This window comes from Pelodiscus sinensis, chromosome 2 (assembly GCF_049634645.1).
Source record: "Pelodiscus sinensis isolate JC-2024 chromosome 2, ASM4963464v1, whole genome shotgun sequence".
Lineage (NCBI taxonomy): Eukaryota > Metazoa > Chordata > Testudines > Trionychidae > Pelodiscus > Pelodiscus sinensis.
In genome coordinates, this window is record NC_134712.1 from 1057592 (window position 1) to 1074663 (window position 17072).

General features: G+C 68.1%; 1 protein-coding gene across 7 annotated transcripts in view; it reads left to right on the forward strand.

The window, feature by feature from the left end:
* Window positions 1-17072, forward strand: part of KIFC2 (kinesin family member C2) — a 32632-nt gene that overhangs the window by 4003 nt on the left and 11557 nt on the right. For all 7 annotated transcript variants that reach the window (XM_075919930.1, XM_075919934.1, XM_075919928.1 and 4 more), the window contains exons 2-12: window positions 4688-4775; window positions 5022-5194; window positions 7990-8242; window positions 9671-9861; window positions 10506-10571; window positions 11640-11777; window positions 12967-13164; window positions 14572-14751; window positions 15023-15170; window positions 15833-15963; window positions 16918-17029. In XM_075919930.1, coding sequence (XP_075776045.1) covers window positions 4688-4775; window positions 5022-5194; window positions 7990-8242; window positions 9671-9861; window positions 10506-10571; window positions 11640-11777; window positions 12967-13164; window positions 14572-14751; window positions 15023-15170; window positions 15833-15963; window positions 16918-17029 — 1678 coding nt within the window. The remainder of the gene's footprint in view (window positions 1-4687; window positions 4776-5021; window positions 5195-7989; window positions 8243-9670; window positions 9862-10505; window positions 10572-11639; window positions 11778-12966; window positions 13165-14571; window positions 14752-15022; window positions 15171-15832; window positions 15964-16917; window positions 17030-17072) is intronic.

The window sequence follows — 17072 nt, forward strand, 5'->3', positions numbered from 1 at the left end:
CAGCCCAGGGCTGGGTGCAGCATGGCAGGTGGGGGGCACCTGGAGCACGAAGAGGGCTGGATCCGGGTCTCCCCCGCCTGTCTGCAGGACTCAGGCCCCTGGCTTTCCCTGCCCGTCTTGTCCTGGGCCCCTGCTCTGCACCCGGGCAGCTGGGGGCCGGGTTTTGTCTGTTACTTGAATAGACGTTGATTGTTTCAATCCCGGAGCCCCCAGCCAGGCCATGGGTCAGCGCCCAGCCCCGCTGGCGCCTGCCAGACACGTCCCCGGGGCCGGGAGCGCTGCCCAGGCCTCGTGCTCCCCTGGCAGGGGCTTTGGGCCCCTCAGCTGGGGCGGGCGGGAGCACCAGGTGTGGTGCCCCATGCGCTCTTTGGCTGCTGGGAGGCTCAGTTCTCTCCAGCAGGCGGGGGGCTGCCCCCCACGCAGAGGCCTGGCCGGGTGCTGAGAGAGCCTGCCCCCTTTCCTCCCTTGGGCATTTTGGCTCTGGCGCCCGGCCGGTTGCCCCGGCTCGGCTGCAGCTTGTTGGCAGGGAGCTGCCGACGTGCCCAGCGGGGCCGTATGGCTTGTCCAGGGAGGCGTGGCTGGGTTTGAATCCCGCACTGGGCCAGGCCTGTCTCTGCTGGCAGGTCCATCTCCCTGGCCCGGGGCACAGAGGCAGGCGCTCCCGGCAGAGGCCCTGCTGGGTTGGGCTCAGGCCGGGCTGGCGTGCGGCTGAGAGCCGGGCCGGGACACACTAGGGGCTGGGCCGCGGGCAATACCCCCCGGGTGGTGGGAGGCAGGGGGTGGGTTATGGGAACGGGGGCAGTTGTGCTCCGGGGTGCAGGACTAGGGCTAGTCTCCGAATCAAGGCATCCCTGACTGATGCTGGCTCCGTGTGGCTCGCCTGGGTGCCAGCTGCCCCCTGGGAGGCCAGGCAGTGCCCGGCCTTGCTGAGCTCCTCTCTGCCCCCTTGCTGGCCCAGGACCAGGCTCAGGCCGGCCCAGAGCTGCTGGGCGTGGGGCTGGGCCTGCGTCACAGCTGTGAGCCGAACCCGCGGGGCCGGGCCTGAGCGGCCCCAGCAACACAGAGGGGCGAGGGGCCGGGCCATTGCGGTGCCCCAGCCAAACCAGGGCCCCCCCCCAGCTAAAAGCCGTGTAAGGGGGGGGCCTGTGGGGCTGTCTGTGGTGGGGTGCTCGAGGGGGGCTCTGTGGGGGGGCTCTGTGGGGCCGCCTGGGGAGGGGAGGCTCGAGGGGGCTCTGTGGGGCCGCCTGGGGTGGGGGGGCTCGAGGGGGGTTCTCCGGCCTTGTCCTGGTGCTTGGCTTAGCTGCTTGTCCTCTGTGGCCGGGCAGCGAGGGGGCATGTAATGTGGCGGCAGGGCAGGGCCGGCTCTTCTCCATTAGTTCTCCTGGCTTGTGAGCGCCGCACCCGGCTCTCCCCAGCCCTGTTGAGGGGGCGATGCTCCCGTGGGGGAGGGTCGGTCGAAGGGTGCAGCCGGGCCCCAGGCATGGGGTGCTGTCGGGAGCGGTCAGGGAGCCTCCAGGTGTCTAGAGACTGTGGGTGCAGAGATGGCTCCGGCTTAGGGCGTCAGCTGCACCCGGCTGGGTCAGCTCTGCCAGGGCTTGTGGGGAGAGCTCTGTGGGGCTGTCCAGGAAGGGGGTGTCATGGAGGGCTGTGGGGGTGTCATGGGGTCTCTTTGGAGCTGTTCGTAGCTGGGTGGTGCTGTGGGGGAGCCCCACTGGCAGTGGTGAGCTCTGTGGGGCTATCCAGGAAGGGGGTGTCATGGAGGGCTGTGGGGGTGTCATGGGGTCTCTTTGGAGCTGTCCGAAGCTGGGTGGTGCTGTGGGGGGAGCCCCACTGGCAGTGGTGAGCTCTGTGGGGCTGGCTGGCAGGGGGGGCTCCAGTGGGGATCCCTGTGGTGTGGTCTGTGGCCCGAGGGGAGGAGCTTGGTGGCGCTGGCCACGAAGAGGAACTGCCAGGGGGACTCTGGGGTGTCTTTGGAGGGCTCTGCAGTGGGGGATTGGCCATGGGAGCTTTGAGGCACTGTCTGGGGAGTTCCTGGGGAGGTTCTGTGGGGCCCTGCATGGGAGGAGCTGGTTGAGGGGCTCTGAGGACCATCTGTGGGGGAGGTTGTTCAGAGGGGCTCTGGGGAGGTTCAGGAGATACTGGGGGGGTTGTTCAGAGGGGCTCTGTGGGGAAGTTTGGGGGGCTGGGGGGTTGTTCAGAGGGGCTCTGGGGGCAAGTTTGGGGCACTGGGGGGTTGTTCAGAGGGGCTCTGTGGGGAAGTTTGGGGGGCTGGGGGGTTGTTCAGAGGGGCTCTGTGGGGAAGTTTGGGGGGCTGGGGGATTGTTCAGAGGGGCTCTGTGGGGAAGTTTGGGGCACTGGGGGGTTGTTCAGAGGGACTCTGTGGGGAAGTTTGGAGGGCTGGGGGGGTTGTTCAGAGAGGCTCTGTGGGGAAGTTTGGGGGGCTGGAGGGTTGTTCAGAGAGGCTCTGGAGGCAAGTTTGGGAGACTGGGGGGTTCAGAGAGGCTCTGTGGGGAAGTTTGGGGGCTGGGGGGTTGTTCAGAGGGGCTCTGGGGGGAAGTTTGGGGGGCTGGGGGATTCAGAGAGGCTCTGGGGGGAAGTTTGGGGGGTTGGGGGGGTTGTTCAGAGGGGCTCTGGGGGCAAGTTTGGGGCACTGGGGGGTTGTTCAGAGGGGCTCTGTGGGGAAGTTTGGGGGGCTGGAGGGTTGTTCAGAGAGGCTCTGGAGGCAAGTTTGGGGGACTGGGGGGTTCAGAGAGGCTCTGTGGGGAAGTTTGGGGGCTGGGGGGTTGTTCAGAGGGGCTCTGGGGGGAAGTTTGGGGGGCTGGGGGATTCAGAGAGGCTCTGGGGGGAAGTTTGGGGGACTGGGGGGGTTGTTCAGAGGGGCTCTGTGGGGAAGTTTGGAGGGCTGGGGGGGTTGTTCAGAGAGGCTCTGTGGGGAAGTTTGGGGGGCTGGAGGGTTGTTCAGAGAGGCTCTGGAGGCAAGTTTGGGGGACTGGGGGGTTCAGAGAGGCTCTGTGGGGAAGTTTGGGGGCTGGGGGGTTGTTCAGAGGGGCTCTGGGGGGAAGTTTGGGATGCTGGGGGATTCAGAGAGGCTCTGGGGGGAAGTTTGCGGGGTTGGGGGGGTTGTTCAGAGGGGCTCTGGGGGCAAGTTTGGGGCACTGGGGGGTTGTTCAGAGGGGCTCTGTGGGGAAGTTTGGGGGGCTGGAGGGTTGTTCAGAGAGGCTCTGGAGGCAAGTTTGGGGGACTGGGGGGTTCAGAGAGGCTCTGTGGGGAAGTTTGGGGGCTGGGGGGTTGTTCAGAGGGGCTCTGGGGGGAAGTTTGGGGGGCTGGGGGATTCAGAGAGGCTCTGGGGGGAAGTTTGGGGGACTGGGGGGGTTGTTCAGAGGGGCTCTGTGGGGAAGTTTGGGGGGCTGGGGGGTTCAGAGAGGCTCTGTGGGGAAGTTTGGGGGGCTGGGGGGTTGTTCAGAGGGGCTCTGGGGGGAAGTTTGGGGGATGGGGGGTTCAGAGGGGCTCTGGGGGGAAGTTTGGGGGGATGGGGGGGTTCAGAGGGGCTCTGGGGGGGAGTTTGGGGGGCTGGGGGGTTCAGAGGGGCTCTGGGGGGAAGTTTGGGGGGCTGGGGGGTTGTTTCAGAGGGGTTCTGGGGGAAAGTTTGGGGGGCTGGGGGGTTCAGAGAGGCTCTGGGGGGAAGTTTGGGGGGTTGGGGGGGTCGTTCAGAGGGGCTCTGGGGGGAAGTTTGGGGGATGGGGGGTTCAGAGGGGTTCTGGGGGGAAGTTTGGGGGACTGGGGGGTTGTTCAGAGGGGCTCTGGGGGGAAGTTTGGGGGATGGGGGGTTGTTCAGAGGGGCTCTGGGGAAGTTTGGGGGACTGGGGGGTTGTTCAGAGGGGCTCGGGGGGAAGTTTGGGAGGCTGGGGGGTTCAGAGAGGCTCTGGGGGGAAGTTTGGGGGACTGGGGGGGTTCAGAGGGGTTCTGGGGGGAAGTTTGGGGGACTGGGGGGTTGTTCAGAGGGGCTCGGGGGGAAGTTTGGAGGGATGGGGGGGTTGTTCAGAGGGGCTCTGGGGGGAAGTTTGGAGGACTGGGGGGGTTGTTCAGAGGGGCTCTGTGGGGAAGTTTGGGGGGCTGGGGGGTTCAGAGAGGCTCTGGGGGGAAGTTTGGGGGGCTGGGGGGGTTGTTCAGAGGGGCTCTAGGGGGAAGTTTGGGGGATGGGGGGTTCAGAGGGGTTCTGGGGGGAAGTTTGGGGGGCTGGGGGGGTTGTTCAGAGGGGCTCTGGGGGAAGTTTGGGGACTGGGGGGGTTCAGAGGGGTTCTGGGGGGAAGTTTGGGGGACTGGGGGGTTGTTCAGAGGGGCTCTGGGGAAGTTTGGGGGACTGGGGGGTTCAGAGAGGCTCTGGGGAAGTTTGGGGGACTGGGGGGTTGTTCAGAGGGGCTCTGGGGGGAAGTTTGGAGGGATGGGGGGGTTCAGAGGGGCTCTGGGGAAGTTTGGGGGACTGGGGGGTTCAGAGGGGCTCTGGGGGGGAAGTTTGGGGGATGGGGGGTTGTTCAGAGGGGCTTGGGGGGAAGTTTGGGGGGCTGGGGGGGTTCAGAGGGTTTCTGGAGGGGGCTGTTCGCGAGGGCTCTGCCGACTTGTGGCAGGGGGTTTCCGTGGCCTGGCCTCTGTGGCTGACAGAACGTTTCCTTCCCCTCCCGCTCTCCAGGCCCCAGATGCCGTCTCCGGGGAGCTGCCCAGGCGGCGCAGGCAGTGTGAGGGGCTGTGGCAGGAGCTGAGGGAGCTGGAGCTGGACAGTACGTAGCCTCCCCTCCCCTCCTGGCGTGGCTCCGAGCCCCAGCGGCGGGCCGGCTGCCCACGTGGCCCGGCAGCACTGGGCGGGGGTCTGTGCCTGCCGGGCTAGCGAGCTGGGTGGTGCCTCCCCTCCCCTGTGTCCTGGGGGGCGCAGGGCTTCCGGCTGTCGGGGCGACGGAGCTCGCCCGGGGGCCACTGAGCACAGCCGTCTCGGCAGCTCCCCCCATCCCAGCGCTGTCCCCCCGCAGGCAGCTCCGAGAGCGACCGAGGCAGTGGCCCGGAGGAGGAGGAGGAGGCGGCTGGCCCTGGTGGCGGGCTCCTGGAGGATGTCACCACGCCGCTCACCGAATTCCTGTCCCTCAAGCGGGAAGCTGCCGAGGGGAGGCTCTGCCCCTCGGAGGGAGAGCCCCCCGATGGGAAGGTAAATCTGGGCGCGTCCCCCATCAGGGCCACTCCCTCCCTGTCACCATGGCAACAAGGAGTGTCCCCCCCCCATCAGGGCCACTCCCTCCCTGACACTATGGCAACAAGGTGTGTCCCCCCCCATCAGGGCCACTCCCTCCCTGTCACTATGGCGACAAGGAGTGTCCCCCCCCATCAGGGCCACTCCCTCCCTGTCACTATGGCAACAAGGAGTGTCCCCCCCCATCAGGGCCACTCCCTCCCTGACACTATGGCGACAAGGAATGTCCCCCCCCATCAGGGCCACTCCCTCCCTGTCACTATGGCGACAAGGAGTGTCCCCCCCCATCAGGGCCACTCCCTCCCTGTCACTATGGCAACAAGGAGTGTCCCCCCCCATCAGGGCCACTCCCTCCCTGACACTATGGCAACAAGGTGTGTCCCCCCCCCATCAGGGCCACTCCCTCCCTGTCACTATGGCAACAAGGAGTGTCCCCCCCCATCAGGGCCACTCCCGCCCTGTCACTATGGCAACAAGGAGTGTCCCCTCCCCCATCAGGGCCACTCCCTCCCTGACACTATGGCAACAAGGTGTGTCCCCCCCCATCAGGGCCACTCCCGCCCTGTCACTGTGGCAACAAGGAGTGTCCCCTCCCCCATCAGGGCCACTCCCTCCCTGTCACTATGGCAACAAGGAGTGTCCCCTCCCCCATCAGGGCCACTCCCTCCCTGACACTATGGCAACAAGGTGTGTCCCCTCCCCCATCAGGGCCACTCCCGCCCTGTCACTGTGGCAACAAGGAGTGTCCCCCCCCATCAGGGCCACTCCCGCCCTGACACTATGGCAACAAGGAGTGTCCCCCCCCCATCAGGGCAACTCCCGCCCTGTCACTATGGCAACAAGGAGTGTGAAACACAAATGGCCGTGGCCAGGTGTGATGGTTCTCGGGGCGCCCTGGGCAGCGAGGAGCCTTGTGACCCCCCCCACCCCCGTCTCTCACATGGCTGGGGGGGGGGTCTTGCTCGTCCTTAGCTGGGTGTCTGCACCCGCCTGTCAGCCCCCCACGGCCTCTCTTACCCCGCCCTGCCTGTCCCCGAGCCGAGTTCAGTGTCTGTGCTCAGTCTCCCTGCGTGCCCCCCTTGACTGGCTATGGACGTGGGCATCCGCCACAGCAGCTTGCTGTGCTCCCGCCCCGCCCACGCCGGGGGCAGCGCTCCCTGGCGCAACAGGAAACCCGCTGTCAGTTCTGCCAGGGCACAGGCGTTGGGAGCACGCGGTGTTACAGCTCACAGGTGGTGCCCACACTTGGCCCCTCGGCTCCTGGGCGGATCCCCCCTCTCCAGTGCGGCAGCCCTTTCTTGGGGAGCCCCCTCCACTGCGGCGACCCTCTGCCCTCAGCCCCCCAAAAACAGCCCCAGTCTCCCAGCAGAGCCTCCAATACCCCCAGCAACAGCCCCTCCTCCATCCAGTGTCTCTCCCCAGGTAAGAGGGTCACCTGGGCCCCTCTTCTCCGCCTCCCTCCCCGTCCAATGTTCTCCCCTCGCCGGGGTCCCTCTCTGCAGCCCATTGTCCTCTAAGGAGGCCGTGTCCTCTAAGCAGGGCCAGGGTCACCAGGACACCAGACACCCTGGCTCCAACTCTGGGCTGTTCCCTGAAACAACAAACTCCCCTTCCCCTTTGTCACATTAAACCAGTAACTTCCAGGCACTGAGCGCCCCCCTGTCTGCAACACCCCCCTTTGAACCCCCAAAACTCCCCCCTTCCTCACACGCGGTCAGCGAACACCCACAGCCCCTCAAGCAGAGCCTGTGCGGACACTTGGCTCTTCGGGGAGACAAACCCTCTAAGCAATTCCAGCCATGTGTGGGATACATTTTGTTGTGTGCACCGAGGCGGGTGTGAATGTGCACCGCCAGGAGAAACACAAAACCTGGCTGCAGCGCTCTGCTAAGCAGCTGGGCAAGGAACCACCGGAATGTACAATCCAGCTGTGACCCCTCGCGGGCGTGACGGGGGTTCTCGGGTCACACCTGGACCGGCTCTATCAGCTCTGGCCGTGCTCCGGCCCAGGGAGCCATCCAGGGCTCCGCCGTCCCTCTCCTTGGCTCCGCTCACTTTGCCGGCCGTGTGCCAAACCCCCCAGCGGCTTTCGGGTCTCTGCTCCTCTCCCCGGAAGGGGCTTGCTGAGGAGGGAGGGACCCAGGCCCGTGTCTCTGTGGTCGCTGTGGGTCACGGGGGGATGGGCGTGGGCTGGAGCGGGTGTGTGTGTCTGGGATCCTTCAGCCCTGCCTGCCCCTTGCTCCGTGACCTGCCCGGACCCCTGGGTGTGGACTCGGTGGCCAGCCTGAGCATGCCTCCCCCCCCAGCTGCACAGTCTCTTCCCCTCTCACGCTCTGCAGCCTAGAGACAGACAGGGCCTGCCCCATGCGCCATGTGCAGCACCTAGTGCAGGGCACCCTGATCCATTGCTGGCAGGGACCCCCAGCCCGGGGGGCTACACAGGCTGTGGGGGGCTGGCTGGGGTCCATCACCAAGGGCGTCTCTCGGAGCCAGCGCCACTGCATGAGTGGGGATCCAAGAGAGTGGATGAAGTGCCTCCTCCCCCCCCCAGCAGGGACAGGTCTCCTGCGTCCTTGCCCCCCCATACCCATTAAGCACCCCCCCTTGCACTAATCACTTTGTCTTCTTTCTCCTTCAAACCCCCCCTCCTCCCCTCACATCCCATGTGCCCCTGTGACCTGCTTCTGCCCCCCCCCCCCCCCCGTGTCCCCACGGCCTCCCTCTGCCCCTGCTCCTCCCCTGGCTCCCCGCAGCTCTCCGAGTCCCCGCTCCTCTCCGTCATGTCCCACCTCCTCTCCTTCCTGGAGCAGTACGGCCAGCTGCAGCGGCTGCAGGGGCAGGCCGGCGAGTACCGCGCCCGCCTGCGTCGGGAGGAGACCCGGCGCCGCAAGCAGCTGCGGGCGCTGAAGAGGGTCTATCGGCAGCAGGTGCAGGACAAGCTGAGCCTCATCGAGAGCCTGGAGGGCGTCGTCTGCGAGCAGCAGGACCTGCTGGAGACGCTGCACGGTGCGGAGCGCTCGCCCGGCCGCCTGGGGGATGCGCAAGGCCTGGGTGCAGCCAGCTGGGCCCCCCCCCGCCCCTCTGGGCCCCCCCTCTGCCCGGGCCTGGGTGCCGCCGGCTGGGCCCCCCCCCCTGCCCCTCTGGGCCCCCCCTCTGCCCGGGCCTGGGAGCAGCCAGCTGGGCCCCCCCTCTGCCCCTCTGGGCCCCCCCTCTGCCCGGGCCTGGGTGCAGCCAGCTGGGCCCCCCCCTCTGCCCCTCTGGGCCCCCCCTCTGCCCGGGCCTGGGCACCGCCGGCTGGGCTCCCCCTCTGCCTCTCTGTGCCCCCCTTCCCCTTTACTGGGCCCCCCCTCTGCCCCTCTGGGCCCCCCCTGCCCGGGCCTGGGTGCCGCCGGCTGGGCTGCCCCTCTGGGCCCCCCTCCCCCTTTGCTGGGTCCCCCCTCTGCCCAGGCCTGGGCACTGCCAGCTGGGGTCCCGCCTTGTCCCATGCAGCTTACACCTTGCTCTTGTGGGGCTGTGTGCAGGTGGCCCCCTGCCTGTGGCCAGAGTGGCTGCAGGGGCTGGGGGTCGCTGGCCACGGCAGTGACGGGGGAACCTGCTGGCACATGGGCAGGGAGGGGGTGGTAATGGGGGGGGTCCTTCACCTCAAGGGCGGGGGCTGCCCAACCCCCTGTCCGGTGGCTGTGGCTGGCGGGTCTCGGCACGGGGCGGCCGCCCCAGAGGGGCTGAGCAGGTCCAGCGGCCCTCGTGGGCAGTCCAGGGGGAGTCCAAGCACTGAGTCCTGGAGCCAAAGTGGCAGGGACCCCGTTCTGCTGGAGGGAGATTCCCCATCTGCAGTGCACCAGGGAACCCCAACTCGCCCATCCCCCACTGATCCGTCCAGCCAGCCAGCCCACCTGCCCCTCCGCTGATCCAGCCTGCCCCTCCACTCCAGCCAATACACCATCCACCCACCCAACACGCCGACCCATCCCCTCTCCTTCCAACACCCCAGCTAGGGACAGTACATGGGGGTTACATGAATAGTCAAGTAACCGCGTGAATTCGTATCGGTGAGTCGACTGTTCTATAGTCCCCGGGTGTGGGGCTGGCAGCCAGTGCGCTCCGGCCCCACTCCCAAGGAGTCTCCCTGCCACTCGGCGCGGGGGGCTGGCGGGAGGTGGTCTGCGAGGGGACCCAATTTAAAAACCAGCTCCCCAGGTAGACCAGCTGCCTGTGGCCCAGTGCTGCTGCCTCTGATCCAGCGGCAGCAGCCCCTGTCTGGGGGGGGCGTCTGTAGCATGAACCTATAAGCGTTTGCTTATCAGAGAATCGCTTCATGGACTGCAGTTACATCCCCACCCCCGAGCACTCGGCCTGCAGGTTCGTTCTGTGCCGGGCTGCATCGGGCTGCCCCGCGGGCGTCCCAGGCCTGACCGCCCGTCCCCTGCTCCCCAGGCGTGACGCCGCCCTCCGCCAGCCCCCTGCGCCTGCCCGTGGGCCCCGTGGGCGTGCACCGGCTGGTGGAGTCCATCAGCGCCCTGCAGGGGGAGCGGGCCGGGCTGCTGGAGGACCTGGCCGGCTTGCGGCAGCAGCTGGAAGCCGGCGAGAAGGAGAAGCAGCAGCTGGCAGGGAGCTTCGGCCAGCAGGTGAGAGCCAGGGCTGGCAGGTGAGAGCTGGGGCTGGTGGGTGCCCCAGGGCTGGCAGGCGAGAGCCGGGGCCGGTGGGTGCCCCAGGGCTGGCAGGTGAGAGCCGGGGCCGGTGGGTGCCCCAGGGCTGGCAGGCGAGAGCCGGGGCCGGTGGGTGCCCCAGGGCTGGCAGGCGAGAGCCGGGGCCGGTGGGTGCCCCAGGGCTGGCAGGCGAGAGCCGGGGCCGGTGGGTGCCCCAGGGCTGGCAGGCGAGAGCCGGGGCCGGTGGGTGCCCCAGGGCGGACAGGCAAGACCCAGGGCCAGCGGGCGGGAGCCAGCGCTGGTAGGAGACACCCAAGGCGCATAAGCACACCAGGGCCGGCGGGCGGGAGCCAGGGCCAGCAGGCGTCCCAGGGCTGGGACGATGCAGCCGGCAGGGCGGGGAACCCAAGGGCGGAGACGCCTCTCGCGGGGTGTGTGGGGCAGGGAGGAATGAGTCCCTGGGGTGAACCCCTGGCCAGCACGGGCCCTGGGCCGGAGCCAGAGGGGAACCCTGTGTGGCCCTGCTGCCGTGGGCCTTGCGCCAGCAGCCTGCCCCGCTGCCCTGCCCCACACCCATCCATGGGCAGTGCCTGTGGGGCCTGACGCCTGCGCTGCCTCCCCAGGTCCAAGAGCTGAAGCAGCAGATTGAGGAGCGAGAGGAGGAGCTGATGCGGCTGCGCATGGGGATGGTGAGGAAACAGGACCCCCTCTGCCCCCTGGCCCCTCTGCCCCCCGGCCCCTCTTCCTCCTGGCCCCAGCCCCTCTGCCTCCTGCCCCCCCAGGCCCCTCTGCCTCCTGCCCCCCAGGCCCCTCTTCCCCCAGCCCCTCTGCCCCCTGGCCCCAGCCCCTCTGCCTTCTGCCTCCCGGCTCCTCTGCCTTCTGCCCCCAGCCCTTCTGCCTCCTGCCCCCTGGCCCCTCTGCCTCCTGCCCCCAGCCCCTCCGCTGCCCCCCCCCAGCCCTGGCCATTCTACCTTCCCCAGCCCCTCTGTCTCTCAATCCCCTAGCCCCTCTGCCTTCCTCTCTGAGGGTCTGTCTACACTACCTCCCTAGTTCGAACTAGGGTGGTTAATGTAGGCAATCGAAGTTGCAAATGAAGCCCAGGATTTAAATATCCCGGGCTTCATTTGCATCTTGCCGGGCGCCGCCATTTTTAAATCCCCGGTAGTTCGGACTCCGTGCCCGCGGCTACACGCGGCACGGAGTAGGTAGTTCCAATTAGGCTTCCTATTCCGAACTACCGTTACACCGTTACTCCACGAGGTGTACCAGTAGTTCGAATTAGAAAGCCTAATTGGAACTACCTACTCCGTGCCGCGTGTAGCCGCGGGCACGGAGTCCGAACTACCGGGGATTTAAAAATGGCGGCGCCCGGCAAGATGCAAATGAAGCCCGGGATATTTAAATCCCGGGCTTCATTTGCAACTTCGAATGCCTACGTTAACCACCCTAGTTCGAACTAGGGGGCTAGTGTAGACAGACCCTGACACTCCACCTGCCAAGCCCACCCATTGCACCTCCTCCACTGTCTCCCACCACCCCTGTGCTCCCTGCCCCTCTCCCCTACCGCCCTGCGGGGAGGAAGATGGGGAAGAGGAGGGAGGCCCAGAGAGGGAAGCAGGCCGGGAGGTGGGGGCACAATTCAGATCCAAGGGCAGCATTTGTGGGGGGGCACTGAGGCTCCCGGGAGCAGCGTGGGGGGGGGGGGGGCTGAGGCACCGAGCTCCCCGCCCCTTCCCCAGTAACACCCCTTCCCGCAGGGGGTGACGGATTCGGAGAAGCGGATCCACAACCTGACGGTGGAGAACGAGGGGCTGAAGCAGAGTCTGGGCGTCACCCAGGGGCTCCTGCAGCAGCTGGCAGCCGTGTCTGCCCAGCCCAGCGCCGCCCTGGCCGAGGTGAGCCTGGCCCCGCCCCTCCCCGCCCGGCGCCTGGCCCCGCCCCCTCCCAGTGCCTAGCCCAATCCCCTGCCCAGCCCAGCGCCGCCCTGGCCGAGGTGAGCCTGGCCCCGCCCCTCCTCCGGCCAGCCCCGCCCCTCCCCCTCCCAGTGCCTAGCCCAATCCCCTGCCCAGCCCAGCGCCGCCCTGGCCGAGGTGAGCCTGGCCCCGCCCCTCCTCCGGCCAGCCCCGCCCCTCCCCCTTCCAGTGCCTAGCCCAACCCCCTGCCCAGCCCAGCGCCACCCTGGCCTGGGTGAGCCTGGCCCCGCCCCTCCTCCGGCCGGCCCCGCCCCTCCCCCTCCCAGTGCCTAGCCCAACCCCCTGCCCAGCCCAGCGCCGCCCTGGCCGAGGTGAGCCTGGCCCCGCCCCTCCTCCGGCCAGCCCCGCCCCTCCCCGCCCCTCCCCGCCCAGCGCCTGGCCCCGCCTCCTCCCAGTGCCTAGCCCAACCCCCTGCCCAGCCCAGCGCCGCCCTGGCTGAGGTGAACCTGGCCCCGCCCCTCCTCCGGCCGGCCCCGCCCTTCCCCTCCCCCTCCCAGTGCCTAGCCCAACCCCCTGCCCAAGGTGAGCCTGGCCCCACTCAGCGCCTGGCCCCACACCTGTCCTGACCAGCCCCGCCCCTGTCCCGCCCAGCGCCTGGCCCCGGCCAGTGCCTAGCCCAACCCCCTGCCCCCAGTGCTGCCTGGCTGAGGTGAGCCCGGCTTGCCCCCACCCCATCCCTACTCCACCCCCTGCCTAGCGCCACAGTGACTCCTAGGGGCCCCCTGCCCGTACCCGGCCCAAGGGTTCTGTCTGGCCCCCGCCCTTGGTCTTCAGTGCAGTTATTCTTCCCCCCGCAAAGCAGGGCAGTGCTGGCTTCCCCATCATGCAGAAGGGAAACTGAGGCATAAGTTTACCCAACTTCACACAGGCAGTCTCCGTGGTGCGGGGACTTGAACGCAGGTTCCTGGCTTGGAGCCCTGGCCCATGGGCTCTCCTTCCTCCCGAAGGGGATGGGCTCTGATGCCCGCCGCAGCAGGCTCTGGTGCCGCGGGACGCAGGGCCCTGGGCTGCATTCACACATGCAGCGCGCCAGGGAGGCCAGGCCGGCTGGGTCGCCGAGGAGCCTGCGGCAGGTACGGCCCTGGCCCTGTAACCGCCCCGCCTCGCTCAGGAGAACGAGGGCCTGCGGTCCGCCGTGCAGCGCCTGGAGACCTCCCTGCAGCAGAAGGTGGAGGAGCTGGTGCGGCTGGAGGGGCAGCGCAGCGCTCTGCAGTGGCGGAAGGAGGAGGAGATGCGCAGGCTGGACGAGCGCATCCGGGAGCTGCAGCTGGCACTGGAGACCCAGCGGAACCGGCCCCCAGACGTGCAGGTGAGCCCTGCTCCGGGCCAGCCACTCGGGCCGCAGTTTGCCCTTTGGCCACTAGGGGGCAGGCGCCTCCTGTCCTGAAGCACACGTGGGTGCAAGTCTGGTTCCCCCAGCAGGGGGCAGTGGTGCGTACGTGTGCACACAAACGCAGGTGACGGTGACACACACACACACTTGCAAGGGACAGTCTCACACAGATACTGGACACACACATATATTGGTCTGGTTCCCCCAGCAGGGGGCCGTGGCGCATGCACACAAACGCAGGTGACGGTGACACACACACACACACTTGCAAGGGACAGTCTCACACAGATACTGGGGACACACATATATTGGTCTGATTTCCCCAGCAGGGGGCAGTGGCGTGTGCTCACGCAAGCACACACACAGATACGCGCACACACATACAGATCTGATACCCTCATCGGGGGGCAGTGGCGTGTGCTACCATGCGCGCACACACGCACAGACACACACGCATGCACACACATTCGTGGAGGTCTGATACCCCCAGCAGGGAGCTGTGGTCTGTGCTTGAGCGCACACACACGTGACGTAGTGGGGCCGTGCTGTGTGCTCTGTAACCCAGTGGGGTATGGGGGTGCCTTGCTGGTTGCTGGGCTTGGGCAGTGGGTGACTCCACTGGTGGCTATTTGTAGCACGGCCTGGGTCTCACAACCTGTTCGACAGGTCGCCTCCCAGGGAAAGAGACAAAGGGAGGAGGGCGGAGACCAGCCCCTGTCTGGGGGGCAGGGCTGGAAGAGCGCTTTACTTTCTGTCTGGGAAGCAGGGGAGAAGGGGCTAGGGAGGGGAGCTGGGATTGTAGGGCCCAGCCACCCCCAATCTCAAGGGGGGGCCCTGAGGCCTCCTAGCCCCAGTTCCTGTAACCAGATTGCATCTGTGCTGGGCTGTATCGTGGAGAAGCAATAAACTCCCTCGATTCTACTGGCTGGCGGAGTCTGTTCGTGCCACGACGGGGGTGCAGGAGACGGGGAAACCCCAAAGCGCTGTCACAACACACGCACAGACACATGCGTACAGGTCTGATACTCCCAGGAGGGGGCAGTGGTGCACACGCATTCACACAAACGTAGGGGACAGTAACACACATCCACACACTTGCAGGGGACAGTCTCACACACACACACACAACAGTGACATGCATATATTGGTCCGATTTCCCCAGCAGGGGGCAGTGGTGCAAATGCATGTGTGGACACGTGTGTGTACACATACACAGAAATGCAGGACACACACACACACACATATATATTGGTCTGATTTCCCCAGCAGGGGGCAGTGGTGCACACACACACGCGCGTGTGGAGGGGACAGACCCACCCGCCCCCCGATCTGCTCACCTCACTCCGCAGCCCCTCACCCCGCCCCCCGTTCTCTCCTCCTCAGTACGTGACCAAAATGGTGGAGGTGGAGGTGGAGTCGCCTGCAGCCCGACGGGCCCTGGCAGAGGCCGAGGAGCGAAACCGGGGGCTGCGGGAGCAGCTGTCCAGCCAGGGCGCGCGGTGCCAACGGCTGGCGGAGCAGCTGCAGGGCTCGGAGGAGGTGGCGGCTGGGCTGCGGCACAAGGTGAGCAGGATTCGAACCCACGGCCCGGGAGGCAGAACCCCTTTGCGGCCAGCGAGACCCCTCCAGCGGTGGCTGCTGTGGCACAGGGGGGCCCAGTCGGGCATCCTGGTAGCCCAATATCTCTGCCCCTCCGGAAAGCGGGCGCAGGTCCCCTGGGGCCGGGTCTGGTGGGTGGGGGGGAATGGAGCCCCCCCAGAGCCCCGTCCCTCCCTTGCTGCCCCAGGCCAGGGGGGCCGACGAGCCGGCTGGCGACTGAGGGTCTCCCCTGCAGATCTCTGCCTACGAGGGGGAGATGGCCCAGCTGCGGGGGCAGCTGCTGCAGGAAATCAGCCACCTGGAGGCCCAGAAGGAGGCGGCCGTCCAGGAGGCCACGGAGTGCTCGGAGCAGCAGCTGGAGCAGCTCCGGGAGCAGCTGGCAGGTACCCTGGGCAGCAGAGCCCAGCCGGGGGAGCGGATCCTGGGGCAGGCAGGGAGGGGGGGTTGGCTAGGGGCTGGGCTAGGCGGATAGGGGAGACTGGCTAGGCGCTGGCGGCGGGTGCTAGCTGGGGGCCGGGCGGGGGGCTGGTGCAGGGCTGGGCAGAGGGGACTGGCATGGGGCTGGGTGAGGACTAGCCAGGGACGGGTTGGGAGGGCGGCACTGGCTGGACCAGGGCTCCTCAACTTGGGAAGCCCCGGCCGGGGGCCACAGGGACATTCCCAGCACATGCCGAGGGCCGCGACTTAAGCGTGGTGGCATAGACATGCAAATATATATGCAAATCTATGCAAATAGCTTGGTTCACACTGACAGGCATGAGTGCAGAGGTTAAGGCCAGAGTGCACGACGCGCAGGCCCCATTTCAGTGCAGCATCCGCCCGCTCCACCCCCGTGACAGCGCCGGGAACGAGCAACGACCGTCCGGGAACGGAAGCACGAAAACCCACCGTGTTATCGGCTCCTGTTTTGTTGGGCTCCCACCGGTGGGCTGCGTGTTGGGTAGCCCTGACCAGGGGCTGGGCGGGGGGGCTGGTAGGGCCGGGCGGAGGGGACCGGCAAGGGGCTGCTGCTGAGGGCGCTGCCCCTGCTCTCTGCTCCCCGCAGGGGTCCAGAGCCGCCTGGCCGCGCTGCAGCCCCTCCTCACGGGCATGAAATCGAGCTACGGCAGCCTGCGCAGCCAAGTGCGCGACTTCTCCCAGTTCTACGAGGCGGCCATCAGGGAGGCCAGGAGCCAGGTGGGGCTGGTGGGGCAGGCAGGGCAGCCCCTGGGGGAGAAGTGGGGCTGGGGGGAGGGAGCTGGGGGGGCAGGCAGGGCAGCCCCAGGGGGAGAAGTGGGGCTGGGGGGAGGGAGCTGGGGGGGCAGGCAGGGCAGCCCCAGGGGGAGAAGTGGGGCTGGGGGGAGGGAGCTGGGGGGGCAGGCAGGGCAGCCCCTGGGGGAGAAGTGGGGCTGGGGGGAGGGAGCTGCTGGGGCAGGCAGGGCAGCCCCTGGGGGAGAAGTGGGGCTGGGGGGAGGGAGCTGGTGGGGCAGGTAGGGCAGCCCCAGGGGGAGAAGTGGGGCTGGGGGGAGGGAGCTGGGGGGGCAGGCAGGGCAGCCCCTGGGGGAGAAGTGGGGCTGGTGGGGCAGGCAGGGCAGCCCCTGGGGGAGAAGTGGGGCTGGGGGGAGGGAGCTGGGGGGGCAGGCAGGGCAGCCCCAGGGGGAGAAGTGGGGCTGGGGGGAGGGAGCTGGGGGGGCAGGCAGGGCAGCCCCAGGGGGAGAAGTGGGGCTGGGGGGAGGGAGCTGGTGGGGCAGGCAGGGCAGCCCCTGGGGGAGAAGTGGGGCTGGTGGGGCAGGCAGGGCAGCCCCTGGGGGAGAAGTGGGGCTGGGGGGAGGGAGCTGCTGGGGCAGGCAGGGCAGCCCCTGGGGGAGAAGTGGGGCTGGGGGGAGGGAGCTGGTGGGGCAGGCAGGGCAGCCCCTGGGGGAGAAGTGGGGCTGGTGGGGCAGGCAGGGCAGCCCCTGGGGGAGAAGTGGGGCTGGGGGGAGGGAGCTGGTGGGGCAGGCAGGGCAGCCCCAGGGGGAGAAGTGGGGCTGGGGGTGCTGGGGGGAGGGGGCGGGGCAGCCCATCCAGGGAAGGGAGGCAGTGTCCCCTTGCCCCCGCCTGCTCCCCCAGCCCGGCAGCAGCGGGGGTTCAAGGGGGTGCCCTGTGCCCCAGGTGTGCCGGGCGGCGGGCGAGGCGGCGGAGGCCAGCCAGGGCCTGCTGGAGAAATACCAGCGGGAGGTGCGGCTGCGGGAGAAGTACCACGCCCAGCTGCTGGAGCTGAAAGGTGCTGGGGGGGGTGAGGAGGGGGCTGGATTCGGAGGGGGGGT